Raw genomic sequence first — 22128 nt, forward strand, 5'->3', positions numbered from 1 at the left:
AACGTAACATTCAGTGCGAACTGTACTGGAATTAAAATGGGGGGGGGGGGAAGATTACATTAAATTTACCCAGGAATATTTTCCCATTGAGTTTAGCACGGATCAGCCTGTGTAGAGTGCAGAAAATGGGAAGGCCTTTACAGTTGAGTTCTAGATAATAATACTGCTGGGAATATAGCAGATTGAGTGCTAAAAGCTCTTTGTCCCTAAAATAACAGAGTCGAATTCTCTTTAAGAGAGTTCATGGCCACGTTCTCGGACCTGATGGCACCTAAGCTATCTTTATTTTCTGAGATTGCACAGGGAATAGTATTTAATTATTGTGTTCCTATTTTGTATTTAATAAGGGTAAGTGTAGTTTATGTTTTCATATTTATGCAAATGCAAATATACAGAAAAGCAAAGAGAATTAAAAAAACAAAAAAAAGGTTTTTCTTCTTTTGTTGAACCGCACTTTTTATTCCCCCTGCAACCAAATCTCTTCATGTGCCAGATTCTTATATTTTATTCTGTTGTGTTTTTTTTGTTTTTTTTTTTTTTTTATGGTCAGTAAATAACGGATGTGACCATCTATCATCATCCAAGTAGAATGTCTGGCTGATGAAAAAGGATCCCTCCTCCCCCATTTCCAGCAAATATCACACATAAAACATCTTTCCCCCTTTTGTACAGTAGACCTTTATTTGTGTAGCTCTGAAGAAAACAGGTAATTTCGTGAACAGTGTAGAAGTCAGGTGAAGTATCAAGTCAGCTGCTGAAGAGGCTGCTTTTAAAATCTCCCCAAAGGTACCAGCGACATGGCTCGCTGAGCTCTGAGAGCTCAATGAGGGGAGAAGGGGCCGTTTGCGGAGCAGGTGAGGAGAGAGGGGAGTGTTGGACACGCTGACGGGGAGCCTTCCACTTCAGATGTTTGCCCTGGAAGGTTCCATTGAATAGAGCCCTCCTGCAAGGCAGGTGACGTGGTCCGCTGAGCTCTAAAGCTCAAATAAGAGAAAATGTGTGATGGGACAGAAATGCAGGCAATGTGTTAAAGGAGAAAGTCTTTAAGGGTGTGACCAGTGTCCGCTGATCCACACTAATGGGGGGCCGTGGTTTGCATGTGCCACGCTGAGGTCTGAACAGGTAGGGCACAAAGGGGGCATTTAATTTGTGATGCCGAAGTCATTTTTCCATGTCGTGCATAAAGAAATACGAGGCATCGCGTTGTTACACTACTGATGGCTAGTTTGAGATCTATTTGAGCCTCACACGTTTTCTTCAAGACAGACGGTTGCATGACCCACACTTTAAGAGAGTGTATTTTTCTCCCCGTCTGTATTCCTTGTTGCATTATTTTCTTTGCACTGATTAGTCTCTTTTTTTTCTCATTTCGGCAGTACCAACTTGAATTCTCATTTTATACTTTGAAATTCCCATCAGGCATCCTATTTATTCTGACCTAAAAGTTTAAACTGTGGATTCAGGAAACTTCTGAAATGTCATTTATCAAATGCCACACATGCGATTATGATTTTCTAATAAGATCTCTCTGGAAGTTGTTCACCCATCTTAGATTTCAGAGTCTACCCTCTTTTTTCGAATTATACTGGTATTAGTGATTAAACTAAGACCCAAAACACTTGGGGCGCCTGGGTGGCGCAGTCGGTTAAGCGTCCGACTTCAGCCAGGTCACGATCTCGCGGTCCGTGAGTTCGAGCCCTGAGTCAGGCTCTGGGCTGATGGCTCAGAGCCTGGAACCTGTTTCTGATTCTGTGTCTCCCTCTCTCTCTGCCCCTCGCCCGTTCATGCTCTGTCTCTCTCTGTCCCAAAAATAAATAAACGTTGAAAAAAAATAAAAAAATAAAAACAAAACACTTTGAGTGGTGCCTGGGTGATTCAGTCGGTTAAGTGTCCAACTTCAGCTCAGGTCATGATCTCATGGTTTGTGAGTTCGAGTCCCGCATCGAGCTCTACGCTGCCAGTGCAGAAGCCTGTTTCCGATTCTGCGTCTCCCTCTCTCTTTGCCCCTTCCCTGCTCACACTCTATCTTCAAAAGAAATAAACATTAAAAAAAAAAACTTTGAAATAAAATTAAGGTAACTATGAATATCCCTATTCTTTGATTTTTATAGACATGAACAAAGTTAGGTTTTTTTTCTATGTGAGGAATTTTTCCCTATATTTTTCTGCATATCTCAATAAATTCAATTTGAGGGGAAATGATCTAAATTAACACACGAACTTTTACCAATTTTTACTATAATATTCATGTTAATTCCTATTGTAAACCTGTCTATCTTCTATGCCTTTAGTAGACATTTCCCTTCATTTTAAGCCTCTCATAAATTGTCTTACCATGAAGCTAATTCAGTAACACACATTTTGAAGTTTAAAATCTGGTCCAGTTGCAGCAGTGGTTGTAAGAATAAACTCTGGAGGCGGGGTGCAAGGACTTGATCCCTTCACTGCTAGATACCAGGCAGATTCAGGAAAGTTACATAATCTCTCTGTGCCTCAGTTTCCCATCTGTAACGTGAGAGTGATGTGTTCAGTCTCTTATAGGGTTTAGCAGAGAGAAAGCCCTTGCGGGAGCTCTGGAGCCTGATAGCCAGTGGCAAGTGTCTCCCCCACCTCACCCCACCCCCCCAGTGCAGTGGGTACAATTTCCTTGTCGAGTATCAGTTGATTTCAACATTGTTAATGGTAGACATAGCAATAGCTCACTTGTTTCACAGTTCCTACATATGGGATGTTTAATACCCTTCATGTCTTTAAAGCAAATAATGATCCCAAGAGGCCATCTTGTTCTCTTCATGCCACAGTCAGGAAGGTGGAGCTTAACAAGCTCAGTAACTCACTCATCTCATGCCCAGAATTGGCCAGAAGGCCTGGATAGGAACCCACTTGTCTAACTTCAGAAGCCAGGCTCTGAATGAATTCCCTGCCCCTGACCCCAAACAGGCCAAAGTGAAGTACAAATACGAGCCTGGCGATATTCCTACATCTGCCTCTGCCTTCTCTTCCTCCTGGAATACTGGAGCTATTCCTGTTTCTGCTTAATTAACTGCATTTCACACCCTGTTTTCACGTTTGAAGCCAGTGTCCTTACAGTCTTTGCTGCTGCAAGTGGTTTTGTTTGTTTGTTTGTTTGTTTGTTTTTTAAAACCCTCTCATGATATTGTCTTTCAATTTAAAGTCCCTGGAGAGTTTTTGGCATGGTTAGGCCGCTCACCTTACTGTTACTACTTTTTTAACAAGTATGTTTTTGTTTTTGTTTTTTTAGATTTCTGTATGATTTCCTGATCTCTGCCATGTTGTCCTTCTTTCCTGTTAATCATTGTACTTACTCCATTAGCTATTAACACTTTGGAATAGAAAAGGGTATATTTTCTGGTATTAGTAACCATTTTCAGCAAGCTTGAATGTAGATATTACTTTCCTGAAGGGGGAAAAAATGAATTTATCTGAAAAATGTCAGGTGTATTTAGTTTTCTGCTTTTGCCCTGGATCTGCTGGCTATCCTATCACAACTTTTCTAGAAAATGAAATTTTGTTTGCCTCTGTACATTTGTTCTTCTAAAAGCAAGGTTAGGCCTGGCCTAAATCTTAAACCCCTGCCATCGTGATATAAAACACGTCGTTCATACGTTATTAAAACATGAATTCTAACTACACATGTTTGTAAGTTTGCGAGAAAATAGAACTCTTCCAGAAAATGCGTAAAGACATAAGACAGACGTCCTGGTTCTGAACGTAATGGTCATTAGTCTAAACTGGTCATTTTGAAACAAGCCATCAGGACAGTCTTCATCATGGCCAAGACCGCTCCTCAGGGTATACATACATTTTTTGTTGAGAAAGTTTTTCTTAAATGTGTTTCTACTTTTCACCATGCCTCAGTGGCTGTTCTCCTAATTTTGATTATTGTAAGGTGAAATATTGTAATTCATTGGAAATGAGAAGCCCTGAACTCTTTTTTAATGTTTCTTGTTTAAGTTTATTTATTTATTTTGAGAGAGAGAGCACACATGGGCAGGGGGGAGAGAGAGAGAGGGAGAGAGAATTCCAAGCACACTCCACGTTGTCAGCACAGACCCAATGCGAGGCTCGAACCCAGGAACTGTGAGATCATGACCTGAGCTGAAGTAGGATGCTTAACTGACTGAGCCACCCAGGCGCCCTGAGAAGCCCTGAACTCTTAATTAAAACTCAGTTCTCAGCATTAGAGTGTTTTCCTCCAGTTCACTTTATAACTTTTTTGTCATTTGGCACAATTTCCTTAACTTCTTTTCATAATTGTTTGCTCAATGTGACATAATTTTTTGGGTGTTTGATTTTTTCATATGTCCTGTAATGCGAGAGAGGACAAAATAAACTCTCTGTCACCCACTAATAAGCACTCAGTAGTCAGAGTTGAGGGGTATTGTTTATAATTGAAATCCTACTCCTTAGAGCCTGGATACTCCTGGATACAAATGGTTGTATCCAGACACTGGCTGTTCTTTGGATATCTTTTGATCTGCAATGCCAGTAAAGAAATTGTACTGTCTACGGCTGATCATGGCTAACAACTGTTGCAACAGTTAATGACTGGTCCCATTCTGTTAACATTGAAAGATGCTGTTTGCATTGTATTTGGTCATTAAACCTTAGACGTCAAATATTTTTGAGAACCAGATAAAAACAATGCCATGCAGTGGACTGACAAGAATCCACGAAGGAAGCATAATTGAAATTCAGTTTGGGACTAGTCAAACTGACATGAATAACTGGTGGAGACTCTTCCCAGAACAATGTAGACGTTTCGAAAAGATGCAGGTGCTTCTGGAGAAGCCAGGTCGGCTCGTTATTTTGTCTGGGTTGCAGTTGGGCACCTCCTCCCACCTGCCTACCCTTCCCCGAATTTACTTGCTACTGTGACAGCTTTAGTTGAAGAAGAGGCATACGGAAATCTTTGGGGAATTGCTTTCCAGGAGCTAGAGCAGTCCTGTGTTTACTGCTCTAGGACTAATTGTGGAAATAGGAGCCCTGCCCCACCCTACCTCCCCACCCCCAGGCCCGCAGTTTCTTTCTTTTATTCAGGAAAATTCGCGACGTTACTAAGTTTGCCTTATACTCTTAATAAAATTAATGTGACATCACCTGAACACTTCCTGAATCTTCTCAACTTGAACAATAAAGAACTACCCATCCATGATGCCTTATAAATGGCCCCGATGCATCCTCTTCGTTTGGGTTCTACACAGACTTTATTTTCCTTTGAGATGAACAAAACTTCTCTTGGGGATTGGGAAGCCATCAACACACAACTGATGCATTTCCCACCCACCCCCATCGCCGAAAGGTTTATTTCGGAGATAGCATGCTAATGATCATTTTAGTGGATGACATTGAATGTATTGGTTCAAATATGACAGATTATTTTTTTTATTCTTCCAAACCCCCCCCTTTTTTTTTTCTTATGTGTGTAATTTCCCCCCGCCCCCTGCCTTAGACCTGGTTAACCGTTTCTGTGAGCAGGTCCTCAATTTTTTGCTTTGTCCCTACTTTCCTGTCCTAGCCCCATCTTCCCCCGGTGTCGACTCCGTCCCCTTGCAGCGCACAGGCAGCCAGCATGGCCCGCAGAACGCCGCCGCGGCCACCTTCCAGAGGGCCAGCTACGCCGCGGGCCCAGCCTCCAATTACGCAGACCCCTACCGACAGCTGCAGTACTGTCCCTCTGTGGAGTCTCCGTACAGCAAATCCGGCCCCGCCCTCCCTCCCGAAGGCACCTTGGCCAGGTCCCCGTCCATCGATAGCATTCAGAAGGATCCCAGGTGGGTACAAATCCTTTTCTTTTCCCGACCGCGATGTCTAAAGAGGTTTTCCAAGCAGGCGTCCTTAAGACATTGTTCCACGCATGTCCCACCATCGCGTTCGTGTTCCTGGCTGAGTATGAAAGGGTTGGCTTGGGGCTGGGTTTTATAATCTTGCGTTTGATTTGGAATACGGCTATTGATCATGTGTCTCTGTCTAGTATCTTTTGGGGTTCAACAGCAAATAATAATTTCTCCAATAAGATATGAAACAGCTCCCTTTCGTGCAACAGAAATTGAGGAGTTGGGGATTCAGTGGTTCGACTTCAGGTATCCCGGTCTAAACGCCTTCTTGTCTCAGTGGAACCGTGTTTGGTCACTGCGTACCCATGTTTCTGTATTCATGCCTTCCGGGTTATACCCAGAATTGAAAATTTAGAAAATCCAATTACCTTTATTTTTCTGTGTCCAAAAATAGACATTAGGTTGACATTGTTTGGGCGTCGATAAAAACTTGGGTGTAATATCAGAGAAATTCTTATTCCTGAGTGGTGTTTCTTTTTTGCTTCCTTTTTTCCAGCAGTGGTGAGATATTTAGTGGTGCTCTACTTCTGAAGTTTAGAATTGGTTTAGTGATGTTTTATTCATAGCCATTTGATTTATGCTGATAGAGTCCCATAAATATATATCTGCATCTGTGAATACTATAGATATGTCAGATTTCTGGTATTTCTTTATAGCAGGTCATATCACTTGGCTCTGGTAAGTGTACTTAAAATTCGTCTCAAGGAATTTTCTCTGATAGAGCACACAAGTGCATATGTACTGTATTGAGGAGTTCCATAGATTCTTTTGTGGGAAAGAAATCGCTTCTACAAACATAAAAGGAATAATGGGACCATTTCATAGTATTTTTTGAGACAGCTCCTTTAGCACAATTCAGACTGGCTTTGAGGGTCCATGTTGAATATTATATTTGATGGAGGCTCCATGATAAAAATAAATTGTAATAAATGCTCACTGTTAACTACTAGAAATAAGTCTGCTTATCCAGATCTTCAGTTTCAAAGGTCCTGAAATCTGCCCCAAGTCCTTAAGTACTTTCGCTGGCGTGGGTAAAATGTTCTTCAGATAACAACACCTCAGTACTCTCTTTAGTATTTGTTCTTGACGTGCTACTGAAAACATACAGAAATAGAAGAGTAGTAAACTCTTAGGAAACGGTAAATAGAAAAATACATCATTGAATTGGCATTGCTTTATTTAGCACCATATATTTAAATGAGGGTAAACATTTTATCTCCAGTGGAAAGGTTTTAAATTTTCATATTAGGAAAAGTTGGCTTAGCAAGTAACCAAATGTACTTGTTTCCCTAGCCACAGCCTAGCCTCTTTATTTTATGCTGTATATTAAATGCATTTGATTTTATTAAATGGTGTATCCTTTCTATTTTTTATTACTGTCATTTTTACGACCTTTTTTTTTTCTTCTTTCAGTGTATTGCTATGGCTCTCTTACCTTTTTAAGTTATGGATTGTGTCACCAATATTTACTGCATGCCCACTATAAACCAAAAAAGGGAAACACCAATAAGCAGTGTTAATCATAAATAAGGCAGTATTGGCTATTAATTTTGTGTATGTGTAAAATTTATGTGTAAGCCATTGTGTCATATGAATTACAAATTCGCCGTTACTTTCAAGAACGCCAGTCGTTAGCCCTTAACTATGTGTTAAATCTGAAAAAAAAAAAAAAAAAGCATTCCACCATCCTCAGCTCAGATATACAACAAAACAGAACCATATCTAGAACCAGAACTAGATTGTCATGGCTTAGTTAATACAAAAGGAACTAATAATCTGGCATCATCCAAAAATGGATAGAGCTTATAATACAGTAATGCCTTTCTTGTAGAGTTTTCTTTAAAAAAGGGAACATGTCACAGTGTTCAGATTTAACTGACAGACGTCTCAAATCTAAAATTCAAGTCCAAATTACGATGATTCTCCTATGACGAGATTTTTGCATCTTCCTTTGAATAATAAATTTTGATTGTTATCAGGTGAATTTTACTCGAACTAATAGGTTTAACTTCCAGGGTTCAGAATTGTTTATTTTGGCACTGTGACCCATGATTTAAAGCTTTTCGGTCCTTAGACTTTTTTCAAGCTTTTATACATACATTTTTAAAGAGAATTTTTTTAACGTTTTATTTATCATTAAAATACTAGACCATGTAAGCCTCTGCTGTTCCCAACATATGTTTACAGCACGTTACAATTCTCAAAGCACTTTTACTTACATCTTTGATGTAATTCTCCTTTGAGGAAGGAAAATGATAGGTTTAGTGCCTTGAATAAATGGAGAATTAGAGGTGTTAAATGACATTGCAGATCACATTGCTGGCAGGTGGGTACATGGGCTAGAATCCATACTTTTAGGACTCGGAAGCACGTGTTGGCATGAACATCTTAATTTTTTCATAAAAAAAGGAAAAGGAAAGAATATACTCCCGTCTCTTATGATTATTTTCAGAGGGTGATTGAATGGTAGTACCTGGTGTTTGGGTGTAGGAGTTTGGAATGATGAAAGAAGTGATAGAAATTACGGAGATCGGTCTCCTTGCTCTGCTGATTGCTAACTGGATGAGTGGTCTTTGTTTTATTTTTTTATTTTTTTTGGCTTTCTTTTCTTTTCTAATACCTGCCTTATGTATCTTACTGCAGACCAGGGTATTTTTCTGTGGAAGAGTTTTAGTATTATTTATTTATTTATTTATTTATTTATTTTCTGAGAAAGAGCAAGTAGGGGAGGGTCAGAGAGAGAGAGAGGGAGAGAGAGAGAGAGAGAGAGAGGACCCCAAGCTGGTTCTATGCTGTCAGAGCAGAGCCCTATGTGGGGCTCTGTTCCACAAACCAATGAGTTCATGACTTGAGCCAAAATCAAGGGTCAGATGCTTAACGGACTAAGCCACCCATGTGCTCCTGAGTTTCAGTATTATTCAGTGAGAAGCTTTCCAGAAAATAGTGTACCTTAAAATAAGAATTTGAAATCAAGATAGCTCCAATTCAGTCATTAGACTTGAAACCAGAGACTCAGCTCTTAATTCCTCTGAACCACAGCATGCAAAAAATTGGTTCTGAAGGCTTGCATTTTTCTCACATGCTGGCTCCGTCGTATATGGAGGCAAAACTTTGGTCTTTTTACTTTTGACTGCCCCCGTGATGTACTCCAACAAAGAATGCACAGAAACCTTTTTTATACAGAGAGATGATAAAATCTAATTTCCTTTTTAGAGTCAGCAACCCCTGAGAAAATTTACATCCATATGTTTTTGTTTTCTAAGAAGTTTTTATTTTTTAATTGCATGTGTGAATCTCTTAAGGATTGTTAACATGGCTAATATATTTTCAGTGCCCTCCAAATTCTGAATTTTATACACTGTTGTTTTCAAACACATCGGTCAAATATAAATCTTAACATCAAATAATATGAAAGAGGTTTTAGTGATGTTGGGAGTGATAAGTCATAGCATCCTTATTTTAAAAATCTGATTGATGAAATAACTAGAACAACATAACGTTAGACTGGCGTACCTGTGTGTACTAAAAGTACTATAAATGTTCTTATCCATAAAAGGAAACTTATGGCTTAGCCGTTTCCTGTCATAACTTAGCGTGTAGGTTGTAGTAGGAATAACGTCTTTTAATCTTGTTGATGAATCCCTTTTCAGGATGTTGTAATTCGTGATGTGCACAATCTCCAGCAATTTTTCAAACATGTTAAAAGAATCTCACTCAGGGGCGCCTGGGTGGCTCAGTCGGTTAAGCGGCCAACTTCAGCTCAGGTTATGATCTCGCGGTCTGTGAGTTCAAGCCCCGCGTCGGGCTCTGTGCTGATAGCTCGGAGCCTGGAGCCTGTTTCAGATTCTGTGTCTCCCTCTCTCTGACCCTCCCCCATTCATGCTCTGTCTCTCTCTGTCTCAAAAATAAATAAACGTTAAAAAAAAAAGAATCTCACTTATTATAAACCTGGTTTAAACTTAAACGCTGTCTTCTTTTTGTTACTCAACATAACAGAAATAAATACAATGGCACATCTTTAATGCTGACTTTGGACCCAGATTTGCACCTGCCTTCTAGTTGGTTCTATGAGACTTCTATTCCATAGAATATTTGAACACAATATTTGGACAATAATAAAAAAATATTCATTTTTCTAAGGAATCCTAAGGAATTGCCTACTGCATTTCTACTATGTTTTAACTATTTTAGGAATCGATTAAAGTTATTTTACTATTGCATGTTGTATTAGCAAATATTATTTAGTAATGCTGCTTGTAAACATCTTATCAGTAGGTAAACCTAGGTTAAGAATGTTTTCCAAAGGCTGTTTCTTCATTGCCCACTACAAAACCACATGTACGGCAGACAGTGAATGAATGAATACTCAGGAAACAAAACATACTACAACAATGCTTTTTAAAAGGTGAAGATTTGAAAAATAATTTTCAATTCTTTAGTAACGTTTAAGACACTATTACGTAACTTACATGACATGGCTGAAGTGTTTATCGTGAACACAGTTACATGGTATTCTTCATTGTCCCGTTCTCTTAGATGGTGGGATCTCTGGGGAGCTTGGTTTACACTTCAGATGCTCAATAATCATTTATTTAACTGCGGCAAAATACAGCATTCACAATTTACAGACCATCTGAATGTGAAGAGCATTTGGAAGTCACTTATTCAGTTAGGCTAAAAGCAAGCCTAACAGTTGGCATTCAGTCTCTACTTGAATGCCTCTAAGCCACGGGCCACTCACCATCTCCTGAAAGCATTGTATTAATTCTTCGAATAATTCAAGCCTATAAACTAATTTATAGTGATACAAAACCTGCACCTCTTATAAGTTCATCCCCTGACCTTGTTCCTGACCTTTGAAATCACATGAGATCATGCCTGTCCTCCCTCCCAAGGCCAGCCCTCGAAGACACTTACACCACCTCCCCAATGCCCGGGGCTCCTGTCTCTGTGCTGGCTGCGTCCCTTCCCTGAGCCGTGGTTTCCAGGGCCCTCCTCTGGGAGCCCTGCAGTGTCCTTCCCGGTCGTCTCCTGCATCACCAGAAGCGCGGGAAGGGAGCAAGCATTACCTTCGGGCAACCTGGGGGTCACAGTAGGTTTTCTTGCCAGTAAGATGAGAATGTTTGTGACAGTGATGATGATAACGATGGTAATTTAAAAAATGAATTAAAGTACTATATTTTGTACTCGGTGGTAAACTATTTGGGATTTTTATTTTATTTTTATCTTATTTCAATTTACTTATTCAAGCTTTCATTTGAATTTCAGTACAGTTAACATGTAGACTGTAGTATTAATTTCAGGTGTCCAATATAGTGATTCAGTACTTACGTACATTGCCCAGTGCTCATCACAGCAAGTGCCCTCCTTCGTCCCCATCACCTATTTCACCCATCCCCTGACCCCCTCCCCACTGGGAACCAACACTTTGTTCTCTATAGTTAAGAGTCTGTTTCTTGGTTTGTCTTTCTCTCTCTCTCTCTCTCTTTTTGCCCTTTGCTCATTTGTTTTGTTCCTTAAGTTCCACACATGAGTGAACTAATAGGGTATTTGTCTTTCCCTGACTTATTCACTTAGCATAACGCTCTCTAGCTCTATCCGTGTCATCACAAAAGGCAAAAATTACATTCTTTTTCATGGCTGAGTAATATTCCGTTGTATATATGTACCACATCTTCTTTATCCAGTCATTAATCGATGGACACTTGGGCTATTTCCATAATTTGGCTATCGTAGATAATGCTGCAATAAACATCAGGGTGCATGTATCCCTTTGAATTAGTATTTTTGTATTCTTTAGATAAATACCTAGGAGTGTGATTACTGGATCATAGGGTAGTTCTATTTTTAACTTTTTAGGAACTGCCGTACTGTTTTCCGGAGTGGCTGCACCAGTTTGCATTCCCACCAACATTGCAAGATGGTTTCCCTTTCTCCACATCCTTGCCAACACAATTCCTGAGTTGTTAATTTTAGCCATTCTGACAGATGTGAGGTGGTATCTCATGGTTTTCATTTGTCTTTCCCTGATGGTGAGTGATGTTGAACATCTTTTCATGTGTCTTTTGACCATGTGGATGTCTTCTTTGGAGAAACGTCTGTTCATGTCTTCCGCCCATTTTATAATTGGATCATTCGGTTTTAGGGGGTTGAGTTTTATAAGTTCTTTATAGATTTCAGGTACTAACCCTTTATCAGATATGCCGTTTGCACATATCTTCTCTAATGCAGTAGGTTGCCTTTTATTTTCGCTGATTGTTTCCTTCACTGTGCGGAAGCTTTTTTATTTTGATGTAGTCCCAATAGTTTACTTTTGCTTTTGTTTCCCTTGCCTCAGGAGACATACCTAGAAAGAAGTTGTCATGGCTGATGTCATAGAAGTTACTGCTTTTATTCTCTTCTAGGATTTTTATGGTTTCAGGTCTCAAATTTAGACCTTTCGTCCATTTTGCATTGATTTTTGTGTATGGTGTAAGAAAGTGGCCCAATTTCTTTCTTTTGCATGTAGCTGTCCAGTTTTCCCAGCACCATTTGTCGAAGAAACTTTTTCCTGTTGCCTTTTCTTTCCTGCTTTGCTGAAGACTAATTGATCATACGACAGCATTAAACTTTTTAAATATGCATTATTTAATTTAATCCTCCCCTAAATCCCTATGGCACAACTCTTCGTAGTGCCCATTTTACATATGGGTAAACGGAGGCCTAGAGCGCTAGAAACTGGATCTATACCTGTCCAAATTCTTATCTCGTGTTCATAACTACTATGAATATTGATCCCAATATTAATGTTACAGTCATCATAAAATGTAGTCTTTCCACATGTGACTTTTGTAAGGCTATAAATTAATGATTCTTACCTTGAATTTTTAATTTTCTCTTTAACATAAATGAGGGGCTTCAAGTTCACTTCTTGTTCGCAGTCATTCCAGTATCCAATGCTTCAGAAATCTCTGGATCCCAGTTTTGTCATCCAGCATAATTACTGAACACACTGCTCCGTGTCCCTTGGAAACATGGAAGACATACATGCATGTCCTCAGTGAGATTTTATCAGGAGTGGCCAGAGCTGGCCCAAAGGCAGAGCCTCGCGTGTATTCCCCAGTCTTTGGGCTTCTCCCTCCAGGTCCGTCTGAAGGCACCTGTGTTCTATGTGGCTTCCCGGTGGAATATTCTAGGGTGAGCTCTGTGGGTGTGATGACAGCATGAAAACAGCTTCATTTTTCAAGGAGCTTTCAAAGTTATGTGAGAAAGAAAGTGACTGCGGGGCCCTGTGTGAACAAGACAGACATGATCAGAGAAGCAGAGAAGAGCAACTGAGTGTTTTTTGCAGTGTTTTCACTGTATTTTCAGTGTTCTTCTTATGCTCTAAATGTATTACTTTAGTAATACAGAAGGGAATGTTAGCTTATACCCCATATGAGGATCTGTTTCTTATGAAGTATAGATATAATGTATTACTGTCCCGTGGCTGCCATAACACCGTACCACAAACTGAGTAGCTTACACCAACAGGATTCACTCTGTCACAGTTCTGGAGGCCAGAAGTCCAAAATCAAGGGGTTGGTGCAGGGCCAACTTCCCTCTCAGGCTCCAGGGGAGGATCCAGCTTCTTGTGGCCCCGGCTGTTCCGTGGATTGTGGCAGCATCCCTCCTGCCTCTGCCCCAGGCTTCACTTGCGAGCTTTTGTCTCTCCCAGCCCCCTCTCCTCCTCCTATAAGGACACACCAGTCATTGTATTTAGGGTCCGCACCAACCCAGTGTGGCCTCACCTTAATTACATCTGCCAAACCCTGTTCTCAGATAAAGTCACGTTCTGAGCTTCCAAATGGATGTGAACTCTGGGAGGACACTCTTCAGCCAACCACACAAGCCTTAGTGTACATTTACACTATTTACACTATGAAATAGTTGTACACAGGGCTCCTGGGTGGCCCAGTGGGTTAAACGTCTGACTGAAGCTCAGGTCATGGTCTCACGGTTCATGGGTTCAAGTCCCGCATCGGGCTCTCTGCTGACAGCACAGAGCCTGCTTTGGAGCCTCTGTCTCCCTCTCTCTGCCCCTTACCCCCCCCCCAAATAAATAAATAAACATTTTTTAAAAATTTAAATAAAAAAGAAAATAGTTGTACACCGAAGATAGGACTTGAGATAGGGTTTGTTAAAGATAAAACAACAAAATGGAAAGTTTTTAGATCGGTTTGTATTTTTAGTCATGAAGACATTTCTTCAGGAAGGGTGACATGGTTGAACATGTAAGGTCTGAGCACAGTATCTCTGTTGTTACTGGTTCACAGGGCTGGCGGTCTTTGCTCCGGCTGGAGAGAGATGGGTGAACTCAGCTCTTTTCTTGGCCTTTGGGCGTGCTTGAATGATTAGTGCTGCCTTGCTCATATTGTGAGGGTTGGTTTCAAGCTAGGTAAGATCTAAAACTTCACATGGGCTAATGCACCGACAGCAACAAGGGGCCGTGGGGGAGGTGCTGGAAGAAGCAGGGGGGTCATAGTCAGCTCTGCCATGGGCAGCTTGCAACGAAGACGCACCGTCCTCTGACTGGGAGAACCAGTGAGCGGACCAATCCATAGAGTAAATATGATAGTTATTCATTCCTTTATTTTGTTTCATTAAATAATTGAGTAGAAATTCCAATGTTCTCCCTTCTCAGCCCGACGGATGATCTTGCACAGCCCTGCAGTGTAGACTCACCTCAAATGGGAGAGTGGAGGGGGTCACCTGAGGAAAGGGATTCGCAGCCAATCGCGATCCTGGAAGTGACGCTCTGCCCTTAGCATCCGTGTACGCGAAACAGCGATGGTATCGTCATCTTCCTCATAAAGTTGTGAGATGAGAGTTGTTAAGACTCTGACATCTTTGGGATATTTCCTTGCACGGGGAAAGGCCCATCACAGGCTGTGTCGGGGCTGCTGTCCCGCCCCCTGGGACTGCAGCCACCAGGCCCCTCCCCCCTATGCCCCCCCTCCCCCCGCCATCAAGACACCCCCTGGGATGGGGTCAGAGCCATGGGAAACATGGGTGAAGGCAGAGAGGCCAGAGCTGTGTAGTTGGAAGGACAGAGAGCCCAGGAGCTGGGAGGCCAGTGTGGGAGGGGATCTGGGGAGCCCAGCGCAAGGAGGCGGGGTAATTGAGAGCCCAGCCCTCGTGGCAGGAGAAACAAAAGTGCAAGATGGAAGGGAAGACTCCACTGCAAAAGGATGGTTTTTTTGGTCTGTTTTACAAAAGCCTCCTTTCCGGAATTCCTTTTATCGGCTTAAAGGAAAGCAGTGTTCTCACACAGTACTTGTCTGTGCCAGTGTTGATTTTTCCCACAGCCAAGGATACTCGTTTTGCCTCCTGTCCTAAAAATCACTCGTAAAGAGTAAACAAGTGCACTTTTAAAACAGAACTCATTTCTAAAACGACACCCCCACCTCATTGATACCAAAGCAGACTCAGGCCAGGGAGCGCCACGACATCCCACGGTAAAGAGCCATGACACGGAGTCACGACTCACAAGCAACTACGCGCAGGGTACTAACGAGCCCGTGGTTAACGGCCACTCCGTCACTCGTGCTGGAAGTCTCCGTGTTGTGCTTTCCTGGCAAACAGACGTTTCTCTTGAGAACCGACCTCTTCTTCGCCTCCAGGCCACGGGCTCTGACTAAACCAGACGCTGCCCCAAGTTTGAAGGGGAGCGTGCAGTCCACAGCCGCTCCAAGAGCTCACGCCTTGCAGGCCCAACAGACTAGCCAGGCCTCCAGGTGTGTGGATGAGTCCGAGGAACCCATCTGTCTCGAGCGGGCTACATGCAATCTGGACTTTTCCACCTCATTTAGGTCAAGAAGCCAAATCCAGGTTAGGTAGAGCCGACACACTCCCTCTTGTCTGTCAAGTTTCCTGCCCCCTGCCCAGTCTCTCCAGAGCTGGCTGTGATGGTCTGCAGTTTGGTTCCACTATGCGGCCAAGAACATTCATCTTCGGTCACTCCACTTGTATGTCTAACGATTTAACAGTGTAAATTGAGTGTATACACTCTTCCCAGAACTTTCCTTTAACCTTCTGCCTAAAGCCAGCTGCACTCTGTGTCCCAGAAATCGAGATTTTTGTCTTTCCCCCAATTCAAAACAACTGAGAGGTTCTATTCAATAATTAAATTATCATGAAATCTTTCCCAAATAATAGGAGAGACTAACTCCAGTGATACCTTCCAGCATCAGGGTACCTTGGATCCCTAGAAGTCAACACTCTGTGGAATGTCAAGCATTTCAGTCTTAATTTAGGGCCCCCAACAATGGTAAGTACAGTGATAACTCATAATAAAAATAAAAGTAATTGGTGGTTCGAAGGAATGGCATATTGACTTCCTAAGTAAAACGAACAATTATTTTTCAGGGTTACTCTTATGCTTTAAATGTGTTACTTTAACTAGTAACTTACGTGCCTTCCTGCTTCTCAGTTATTCTGTTTTTTCACTGATAATCAGACTCATGTGTGTGATGTGTGTCTTACCTGTTGGATTTAGATGTTTTCATACTGAAAAGTATAGGATCTTGCAGGTGAAGTCATGCCTTGTACCCATCACTGAGGATAAACAGAGCTCTGAGACAGGAAGCTACAAACGAGACAGAGGAAGTCAATCTCTTCATCTTTAGTGTGAAAGAATTTATCAGACTATTTCAGAGCACAAAAGGGATGTAAATATTAAAAATGATGCCCCTTGGGGGCGCCTGGGTGGCTCAGTTGGTTAAGGGTCTGACTTCTGCTCAGGTCATGATCTCGCAGTTCATGGGTTCGAGCCCCGCCTCGGGCTCTGTGCTGACAGCTCAGAGCCTGGAGCTTGCTTCGGATTCTGTGTCTCCCTTTCTCTCTCTGTCCCTCCCCTACTCACACTCTGTCTCACTCTCAAAAATAAACATTAAAATTTTTTTTTTAAAAAATGGTGCCCCTTGGAAACAAGTTGAGAACCAAAAGTAAGGGGCCCCCTTTCCCTGAAATCTCATGGAGAATTTGAGACCTGTAGATCCACAGGAAGCTCCAAGATCCAAATGCTCCATTTGGGTGCACTGCCTTTATTTCATGTCCAAATACTCCCTGTTTACTTCCCACTTGATACTGCTTAGGGTTCTTGGAGGGAGTTTGAAGGAATCAAAAGACGATTTTGTGCTTCAAAGGGAATCAAAGGAATGTTGTATGGGTCCATTATTGAATGAGCTTATAAAAGTGCTGACAACATCCCCCCCACCATTGTTGGTTCCTGGGGGTGGGGAGCCCTCACCAGGAAAGAGAACCCAAGAAAATTCAGGGTGATAGAATTAGCTACGTTGGTCAGTCATTCCTCAGGGACTGTCATTTTCCAGGGGGATCTTGACAATCCCAGATTTGATTGTATTAATGAAACTGGCATCTGTGTGTGTGTGTGTGTGTGTGTGTGTGTGTGTGTGTGTGTATACATACACGTACATATATGGGAGTATACATGCACACGTGTGTGTGTGCTGCATAGATTATGTGTCTTTGCATGTATAGATTGTGTGTATATATATAGATACAAACGGACATAGTTTATGTGTGTGTGTGTACACATGTGTATATTTTTACACAAGTTATCTGTTTATTGGCTCTGCACACATTTATCTGGAGATACGACTTTGCAAAACTTACAAAAGCACAATATTATTCACGTGGCAAAAAGACACAGTAACAAGGTACTGATTTTCCTCCTTGTCTACTTATCTGCCGGCCTGCTCTCTCACACCATGCTTTGCTTTTATTTTGTTTTTCCACTTTTTTTTAAGACATTCTAAAAACAATCCGTTCTTTAAATCAATGTTGATAGAGTGTTAAAAATGAAAAATAGAAATTCACAAAACCGGAGAAACTCAAGATTTGTTTCCCCTGCAGAAATATGGATCCTTCACAGTAGCTATCAGAACATTGAAAAACACATTCTGGTTGTTTGTTGACGCAATTAATAGGCATCCACATGTTTCCGCTCAACCTTTTGCAATTACGTGCCATTTTAAAGTACACTATCCTTCTCAGAGAACTTGACTAGTTCTTAATTTAAAAGAACTTCCTTTCTTTATCTTCGACTTCTACTGTGGAACTATTCAAGGCCTATTGCATTATAAGCATATCTCAATTAACTAATCCTCAGAGCCTTCTGTGTAGATTCCCCTGCAATCAGAATCTGAAATCTCCTTTGTGATTTCATGTACAAACCAGCTTTAATATTTCTCACGATGTCGTAAGTCGCCTTTCTTCACCATCTGACTTTAAACATTTGGTTGAGGCCAAAAGGGGAGCTTTCAAAACTTTCATTGTCCTACAAGGAAGGTGGTAGTTGCCTGTCAGTTTGTAACTAATGGGAATTAATTTTTGTTGCTTCTTGAGGTATTTTGCAGCTAATAGCGCTCATTAATTTGGAGGCACTGACATCTATGGAGATAAAATTAGCATTTGATACTAAGAAATACTATACATTTTGAACTGAAATTTCCATTGCCATGATAAATTACGGTTTGACAAATCCAGTAACCTAAATTCTTTCATCTACTGAAAACCACATTCAGCTGCCTTAACTGGACTGCTGAACGAACCACGCGTGGTCTAGAGTCCAAATCATTGTATTACGAAGAGTAGGAGGAAAAGGAGGAGGAAGAACAGGAAGGGAAGGAGGAGGAGAAAGATATAGAGTGGGAAATTTAGAAGGAAAGCCTCTTGCCATACAGAATGTTTTATGTGCTAAAATGCCTCTCATCGAGTGAGATGAAACGTGTATCCTCACTTAGAATTTCATACCAAAACGTGGCCCATGGGCCATCAGTTGCGGGGTCCTCTTCAGAGATGAACCCACTACACCAAGAAAACTCTGTTTGATATCTGGACCATTTGCAGAGAAGCCCCTAAAGCGAGGGACCCCGCCCACCGTCAGCCGCTCTATACTGAAGGAGGCCACAGTGAGACCCCAGGTGTTTCCTGTAAACTCTGAAACCTGGCACATTCCTGTAAATTCCCCACAGTTTTGGAATTCATACGCTGGTTACATTGGGGTGCCGCCAGAAGGTGCCCAGTCTTTTATTCTGTAATATCCTCCAACCACCGCTTAATACACAGGAAAAGCTAACATGGAATAACCTTAGAATATAGGACAGTGTTTTCAATTGAATGAAAGGGACCGTATGAAAAAAGCAAAGTTGGTTTGCAAAGAGATGCTTGAAAATCAGTGGCTTAGAAGCCACAATGAAAGAAATCACTTCTCTGAATATGTGAGTTATGTAAAATTAGCTTCAAATACTCACATATGTCCCGGTGAATGTAAACGAGAAATCCTGAGTTTTTACCTTACTTTGCCTGTATGTACTATTTTAAAGCTATTTACTGAATAAATGAATGACTAGTATTATGATATTTCTTCTGAACGTTTGCAAGTATTTCAAAGCGGCAATAATATTCTCGCATCTTAATCCTTACTGAAAAATCTCCGTGTGGCTGGTACACTCTGTGGAATTAACGCTGGTGTCTGTGGCGTCATTGCCCAGTCACCGCATCTCCTGGAGCTCACACCTTTGTGTGGTCCCCTCCCACACTGACTCAGAGCTGGCCTGTGACCAGAAGAATGGCGTGCGAGTGTCAGTGTATGACTTCTGCGGGTAGGGAAACACTCTGCCCACCATGTGAGTGAGACACCTTCCAAGCAGACCCGCCAGGGCCCGTCATGCCTTTGAATCTTCCAGCTTAGATCCCAGACATTGTGCAGCAGGGACAGGTCACCCCCGCTGTTCCCTGTCTTGAATTCCTGACTAAGAAACAGCAAGATAATAAATGATTCTTGTTGTCGGCCACTGAGTCGTGGGATGATTTGTTATGCCTGATCTGACTGGTCATCTCACTGAACTTATCGGTTTTTCTCCCAGTATCTCCTGTGAACACCCCCCCTCCTCCTTTCTTGTTTAAAAGAAAAAAGCCAAAAAAGTAGAAACAACCCCAACATCCGTCGACCAATGAACGGGTAAACAAAATGAAGTGTTTACGTGCGACAGAATATTCCGCAGGCTTAAAAGAAAAACAGAAATCCTGTCCCATGCTACAATGTGGAAGAACCTTGAAAACATTGTGCTAAATGAAGTCAGCCAGTCATAAACTGACAAATGCTATATAATTCCGCTTATTGGAGGTACTCCAAGTAGTCAAAATAATAGAGACAGAAATTAGAATGATGATTACCAGGGGCTTGGAGGAGGGGGAAGAGTCAAGTTAATGTTGAATGAGTACAGAGTTTCAGTTTGGAATAATAAAAGACGTGGACGGTGGTGGTGGTTTCACAGCAGGTGTGAAAGGACCTAATGCCACTAAACGGTACACTGAAAATGGTTGAAATGGTAAAATTACATGTTACGTATACTTGACCACAATATAAAGAACCGAAAAAGGAAAAAAGGAAAGAACCAGCTAAAGGTGGTCCAGGCCCTACTTCTGACATATAGAAACTAAGGCCATTTGGAGTTGCACCTGATGGGGCTCCAGGGAGGACGACTGAGTGGAAGTGGCTCCAGGGGGCACCTGGGTGGCTCAGTCGGTTAAGCATCCGACTTTGGCTCAGGTCATGATCTCACGGTCCGTGGGTTTGAGTCCTGTGTCCGGCTCTGTACTGTCAGCACGGAGCCTGCTTTAGATCCTCTCTCTCTCTCTCTCTCTCTCTGCCCTCCCCCCTTTCGCATACTCTCTCTCAAAAGAAATAAGTTAACATTCAAAAAAAAAAAGTCTCCATGATTGCTTCCAAAACAGTGCCTTCTGCTGCTTTATGGGCTCTCAAGCCCATTTTTAAGGGAGATGCACACACAGCATCCTGTCCCATTTATCGCTTGCCAAATATGTTACCTAAGTAAGGTATTTAATCTCTTGCCCACATTTTCTTACGATTAAATAAAAATAAATAATATATTACCTAATATATGAGCTATAAGACTAGTTAAAGTAATGAATGTGAAGTAACTTTTTCAATTAGCTGACACAATATTATTCTACAGAAAAAAAAAATTGTTCATATTAGTTGAGAAATAGTGCCTTATGGTGATCAGTTTTAAATAGTTTATTTATTTTTCCATTCAACAAATATTCATTGAGTACCAACAGCCAGCCATTCTGGATACTGGAAACTTTTGGATAGGAGATGATATGGGAATATTAACTAGGAAATAAGTAAGAATTATCTCGTTTAAAATCATATAAGCTTAAAACTAAATCAAATTTAAATGAAAACTATCTGCTACATTTTTATTAAAAATTGCCTTTAGAAACGGATTATACGAGCTACCACATAATTCTAGTGTAATAACTCAGGCACTTCTACCTGTGCGTTTTGCTTTCAGAGCCCAGGTTCTATTTCATGACTTGTACTGGGGTTAATTTCCCCTCGCACTGGAAATGAAGGTAGTAACTCCTACCTCAGAGGCCCTAAATCAGAAAGCTTTCAACCAACATAAAGAAAACAGGCAGGGAAAAAGCATCCCGTTTCTCCCAGGAACCAATAGTATTCCTGTCCCTATCTCTCCTTGACAAAGAAGTCTGCTATATTTCAAGCCAGGCTATTTTATATTAGAAAAGAACTCATTAAGATAAGTGGCAATTAACATCTACACTGCAATAAAAGTGCTTCTGACATTAAAGAGGAAATATAAAACATGGGCTCTTTTAGATAAACTGAAATGTTTCTGCAGGGGGCCTTACAATGTGTTTGCTGTGCTTTGTTTTGAAGGTTACTAAAACATTAACAGATTGAAATTTGCTATAAATCAGTTTGAAAGGAACAGGCGATATTGTTAATATTGTAGAAGTGACCATCAGGAACACAAACGCGGGGTGTGTCTGCTGAGCAGTGTTGGTACATACACATGCAACCACACGCACACACACACGCACACACACGCACACACACACCGGCTGGACCTGCTCTGTGTAAGTAACTGCCAACCCTCAATGACTATAAATTTTCACTTTTGTCCATTAGAAAGGAGAGGATTTCCTGTTTGATGATCCCATGCTGTTGCTTTAATAAAAAAAGGCAAAGCTTGCAACATGTAACAGGACCCTTACGTACATCAGTGTGGAACGTTCCTATCATTCAAGCCCATACTGTCTCCTGAAGCGCTTGTATGTAATATGCAACATTAGCTCCTTCGCTGCGATGAGAACTTACAAATTGCAACGAATAAAAATGCACTCCTGGTTATCTCAGTCAATAGGAGCTTGTTGTAAGTTTCCAGAGGGGTATGGA

General features: G+C 41.3%; 1 protein-coding gene across 3 annotated transcripts in view; it reads left to right on the forward strand.

Annotated features, from left to right (window-relative positions):
• The window catches only part of CTNND2 (catenin delta 2), a 933243-nt gene that overhangs the window by 563708 nt on the left and 347407 nt on the right, over positions 1–22128 (forward strand). For all 3 annotated transcript variants that reach the window (XM_053202070.1, XM_053202078.1, XM_053202077.1), the window contains exon 9: positions 5540–5795. In XM_053202070.1, coding sequence (XP_053058045.1) covers positions 5540–5795 — 256 coding nt within the window. The remainder of the gene's footprint in view (positions 1–5539; positions 5796–22128) is intronic.

The sequence above is a fragment of the Acinonyx jubatus genome, chromosome A1 (assembly GCF_027475565.1).
Source record: "Acinonyx jubatus isolate Ajub_Pintada_27869175 chromosome A1, VMU_Ajub_asm_v1.0, whole genome shotgun sequence".
In the NCBI taxonomy this organism is placed as follows: Eukaryota; Metazoa; Chordata; class Mammalia; order Carnivora; family Felidae; genus Acinonyx; species Acinonyx jubatus.